Genomic DNA, 5,768 nt, shown 5'->3' with positions numbered 1-5,768 from the left:
TTCTTTCTTACTGAATTTTATGCTCAACGAGGGACACAACACCAAAGTACATGTGTAGAATCCCCTCAGCAGAATGGAATTGCTGAGAGAAAACATCAGCACATCTTGGTTGTTGCTAGATCCCTTATTTTTCAGTATGGATTACCTTTATGCTTTTGGAATTATGCTATCTCTCATTCTATCCACCTCATCAATAGACATCACACTAGGTATCTCCAAAACAAATCTCCTTTTGAAACCTTACACAAAACTCTACCTGACCTAACCCACCTAAGAACCTTTGGTAGCCTATGCTATGTCTCTACCCTCACTGCTAAGAGACACAAACTTGACCCTAGGTCAAGAAGATGCATTTTTTTAGGATACAGGCAAGGCACTAAAGGTTACCTTGTTCTAGATTGCCTTAATAGACAAATCTTTCTTTCAAGGAATGTTATTTTCTTTGAACATATTTACCCTTTTCATGACAATAAAAATTCCTCACCTACATCCACTGAAGATCAACTTATTTTACCATCTGAATCCTTTGATTCCATATTTTCCTATACTGATCTGACTAATCCTCAACAACCTATCACCCCTACCGTCACCAATGAACCTACACCTCCTGCCATCACTAGTGAGACATCTACTAATAATACTACTGATTCCCTTAATCATACTAGCAATAATCCTGAGCCCCACCCCTAGGCACTCAACCACAATATCCAAACCACCCTCATACTTACAAAATTATCACTGCACCTTAGCCACAAATTCTCTACCTCACTTTTCTTCCAAGATTAAAATACCCGTTAAACCAATTCCTCACGTATGATTCATTATTCCAGGATCCAAGAACTATTCCTTGGCCATTTCATCCATATCTACTCCTAACACTTATCAAGAGGCTATCATGCACAGATCTTGGAAAAATGCTATTGATTCTGAGCTCTCTACCCTTCAAAACAAAAACACTTGGACCATCACTGAATTACCTAACAACAAAAGAACCATTGGCTACAAATGGATTTTCAAACTCAAATATAATCCAGATGGTTCCATAGAAAGATTTAAAGCCAGACTAGTGGCAAAGGGCTTCACACATACCGAAGGGATAGATTACCTTGACACCTTCAGTCTTGTAGTTAAGATGACTACCATTAGAGTCCTCTTATCCTTCGCTGCTATTAACAATTGGTTCATGCACCAACTAGATGTTACCACATCTTTCTTACATGGTGACCTAAAGGAGGATGTCTACATGAAAATTCCTCCTGGTCTCTATGTTTCATATCCTTCTATGGTCTGTAAGCTCCACAGATCCATTTATGGCCTCAAGCAGGCCAGTAGACAATGGCATGAAAAACTAACCAATGTTCTTTTAACTCATGGATTTCATAAATCTCACTCAGCCCATTCTCTTCTTATTAAATCTGTGACACCAAATTTTACTGCTATTCTAATCTATGTTGATGATTTAGTCTTAATTGGCAATGATCTATTTGAAATTCAATCAACAAAACAAATACTCAACACCGAATTCAATATCAAGGACCTAGGAAACTTAAAAATTTTCCTTGGTTTCGAAATAGCTAGATCCACTACAGGAATCACTTTGTATCAACGAAAATATGTGTTAGATCTTTTATCTGAAACAGGTATGCTTGCTGCCAAACCATGTTCCACTCCAATGGATTACAACTTGAAACTTCACTCCACTTCTGGATCTCCTCTGCCTGACCCTGCTCCATATCACAAATTGCCTGGGAAATTACTCTACTTAACAAATTCCAGGCCTGATATCAGCTATGTTGTTAGTCATCTTAGCCAATTCAACTCTTGTCCCACTGATCAACACCAATTGGAAGCAAATAGAATTCTGAAATACCTCAAATCCTCACCTGCTCTTGGCTTATTTTTTTCCAACACAGAACATAACAACCTTAAAAGGATTTTCAGACTCTGACTGGGCAGCATGCTTGGACACGAGAAAATCTTTTACTGGGTGGTGCTTCTTCCTTGGTTCATCTCTAATCTCTTGGAAAAGCAAGAAACAAACCACAGTTTCTAAATCATTCGCTGAAGCTGAATACAGGGCACTTGGCATGGCTTCATGTGAAGCACAATGGCTGCTACATCTGTTCAAAGACCTCAACATCCCTCATCCTGCACCAATCAATCTCTACTGTGATAACAATTCGGCTCTCCCCATTGCAGCTAACCCCGTTTTTCATGAATGCACCAAACACATTGAGATTGATTGTCACATTGTGCGGGAACGTGTCCAGAATGGTACTATTCATCTTATGTCCATCTCATCCTCATCACAACTTGCCGACATGTTCACCAAACCACTCTCCCCAACTCCTCTCCATTCCAACATTTTCAAGTTTGGCATGCTCAACATCCACTTGCAAGCTTGTGGGGGGCTGTTGGATACAAATCATATTGGCCCAAACACAAAACCCACAACTGAAAAACATCAAAAATGAAGAAACATAATTTTGGCAGGAAAAGCAGTTATTTTAGTTAATTCTGTTTTATGGTAGTTAGCCACTTTTCTTCATTTTGATTCTTGCTATATACACAGGGTTCCAACCCTCTCCCAGATGTATGAAAATATTCGATAACTCCATGTTAAAACATTCCATCTAATATACATAATCAAGTTCATCTTCTTCTTCTTGCACAGAGGTGTTTTTCTTCTTTCTTCTTTACTTTCATCATGAGCTTCACCATGTTTAACAATGTCCACAATGCATGTATGAACACTCTTCATCAAGCAATTGACATAATCTACATGTTTAGCGTAATTTGTAAGATTCTTATTGACAATTATTTATGATAAAAAGAAATGAGCATATAAGAAGTTTTTATATTCTTAACACATTATTCGTTTTATATGGATTAATTAATCATAATTGGTATGACAAGTAATTGATGTACTGATTACAACCTAATCAAACTCTTTATTTATTATTTTCCCCGTCAGAAAAGATGACAAATGGTATAAAAAAAGTGTTCAAATTAATGTCACAATAACAAATGCAAATCTATGTGTTATTAGGTAACTTGTAAAAATAAACTATTGGATTGATTTGTTAGAAAAATTAAAAGCATATATTTGATCTTTTGACTTTTCAAAATCTTAACATTTTTTTTAAAACAAAAAAAATATGTTCTATCATAAGAAGGTAAATTATCTCATCAATCTAATTAATATTTTTGGATGTAAAATTTTATTGGTTCCGCTTTATTTTAGGAAAGAAATATTTTGAATCGTTTTGGGATAGAAAAGAAATATTTATTTTCAATCCATTAGAATATTAATTTGTCAATGAAATCATGATTTTTCTTCTTTATTTTATGTGGTTTAATATTCATTATCTCATAACAAAAATAATAGGCATTATCTCGTCCATCATGGACGGTCCATGTTATAACCCTTTACTTGAACCAAGGTCAATTACTTAAAAAGATAGTTGTTTTCTCTGCAATTAATGTTCCTACATTATCAAAAGAATGAGATATGCTTGGATATATAAATTAATTGCATACTCAATAATCACTTTTTAATTATAATGGAGGATTATGATTAAGAGTGAAAACAAGTTAAACGATTTAATAAGTATTGTCAATTATATGTCTATTATTTGACATATAATAGATTAGAGTCCCTATCTTCAACTATAGTAGTGGTTGATGGTTGAAGTTATTATTGATTCGACGCAAATTTGAGCATACCATTTTGTAAAGATTCAATAATTGAGTTTACTATTGTGGCCGTGAAATAAGCTAATTTTGTATTTAATTTCCAATAAGGTAAGGCTGCATATGCTTTAATATCAGCTTAGTTTATGAATTATGGCTGTGAGTGGAAAACTGAATACTGAAATTGGGATCGAGACACCAGCTGAAAAGTTCTTCAGCTTTTTTGCAAAGCAACTTCAGCATGTTCAAAACATCACCGACAGAATACATGAAGCCAAGGTGCATCAAGGCCATGATTGGCATCACCATGATTCTGTGAAGGAGTGGACTTTTACCGTAGGTAATTAATAAAGCTTAAGATTTGATATGTATGTTTTAATGAACTTGGTTAATTATTTGAATCAATATATAATCTGTTGTTTATTGATAAAGTATAATTGTGCCATAATATATTCCACACATGTCCAAACTAAATCACTTTTCCTCTTTAATGCATCATTATTCCTATTTATCTAGATATTTTTTCTTCATATTTTTGTGTCCTCTTTTTATTGAATATGTCTCATGTTTAGAAGTTTTAGAGAGGTAACATTTATTGTACCAAAGAGTGTACCACTCCACCTGACACTCTGATTCGTTGGAAAATGTATATTTAAATTTAAAATTTAATAATAAAATATTTTTCTAATCAATCAGAGATAACACACTTTTTAGAATAGAAGTGAATCACTGATTAAATTGCATATTAATTAAATTATATATATTTTTGAAACATATAACTTAATTATTCAAATAGTTAAATAGATTATTATGTTATAAATAACTATCAGGTTTAAGGTCTGAATCGTTAATATGTAAAAAAATTTGACAAATTGTCATGCGCAAACTAATTATAACCGATTTAATTACATGTTTAGTATAATTGTGCTTCACCAGTTTTCCAGTTACATTCCACACGGTAAATTCGGTATTTATAACTATCGTAAATCAAACAAAAACATTGAATTTACTATTATGTATTTTTTTTATAATGAGGCGTATAATTTGGAGTCAGTTATAGTATTTGTAATCTACTTTATATGTTCATGAAAATACAGAAGGAACGGTAACAACTTGTAAGGAGAATATTGAATTCATTGATCTAGAGAACAAATCAATGACATTCAATCTCTTTGATGGGGATGTTACTCAACTTTATAAAATATTGAAGATCAACTTACAAGTGATTGACAAGGATGATAGTGGCGCAATTGCTAATTGTACTGTGGAATATGAGAAGATTAATGAGAGTGTTGAAGCTCCAAGTGGCTACTTGGATTATGTAACTAAGGTTATTAAAGATGCTGATCATCATCTACTCGTGGCATAGCACCAAAAGTTATATAAAGAAAGTTACAAATAAAGAAATAATGGGAACTTTTATCTAAATCCTAGGTGTAAGATTTGATCTGAATAATATGGATGTTTGTTCCTTGTTTTTACATCTTTTATCTTTCCTTTTGATGAAGTATTGAGTGAACTTGGAGATGAATGTCATCTATTGTAGATTGTGATAAATCACTATATATGTTGAAGGTTCAAAGTGCAATATATATAAATAAGTACGTGGAAATCTTCGTGTGATATTACTTTGTTTTCTTCTTAAGTTTGATTTGCCAAATCTTCACTAGCGGGAATGAATCAATTATTAACGAAAACAATATAGCGGTAGGCAAGAACTTTAGTGATTTATATGAATTAGCCTATTAGACATCAATATCATAGATGATTTGTGATATAAAAAGAAAGTTAAAATATATGTTTGCCATTTATCTTATTGTTTTTCAATTTGGCCCTTTGACCACAACAAAAATAAATTTAGTCCTTCATTTGTTAATGTTTTCAATTTTACCCCTTTGTGATAATAACGTTTGACTTTTATTTTGAAAATATATTTGTATATTTCTCATTTATGCGTAAGACTCAATTTATGGTTAACGTTAAATACAAATAAAGTAATTATATTTATTTAATTTTATAATATTGATTATTCTTAGTTTCTTGGCAATAAGAAAAAAAACGAAATTAAAAGAGCA

General features: G+C 32.6%; 1 protein-coding gene across 1 annotated transcript; it reads left to right on the top strand.

Annotated features, from left to right (window-relative positions):
- Positions 3,666-5,283, top strand: LOC109360187 (MLP-like protein 43). Its single transcript, XM_019604909.1, has 2 exons — positions 3,666-4,033; positions 4,791-5,283. The coding sequence occupies exons 1-2, from the start codon at positions 3,847-3,849 to the stop codon at positions 5,060-5,062; spliced, it is 459 nt and encodes a 152-aa protein (XP_019460454.1). The 5' UTR covers positions 3,666-3,846; the 3' UTR covers positions 5,063-5,283.

Source organism: Lupinus angustifolius, chromosome LG11, assembly GCF_001865875.1.
Source record: "Lupinus angustifolius cultivar Tanjil chromosome LG11, LupAngTanjil_v1.0, whole genome shotgun sequence".
Taxonomy (NCBI): Eukaryota; Viridiplantae; Streptophyta; class Magnoliopsida; order Fabales; family Fabaceae; genus Lupinus; species Lupinus angustifolius.
The sequence above is the reverse complement of the archived record's forward strand: the minus strand, read 5'-3'. Positions and strand labels throughout refer to the sequence as shown.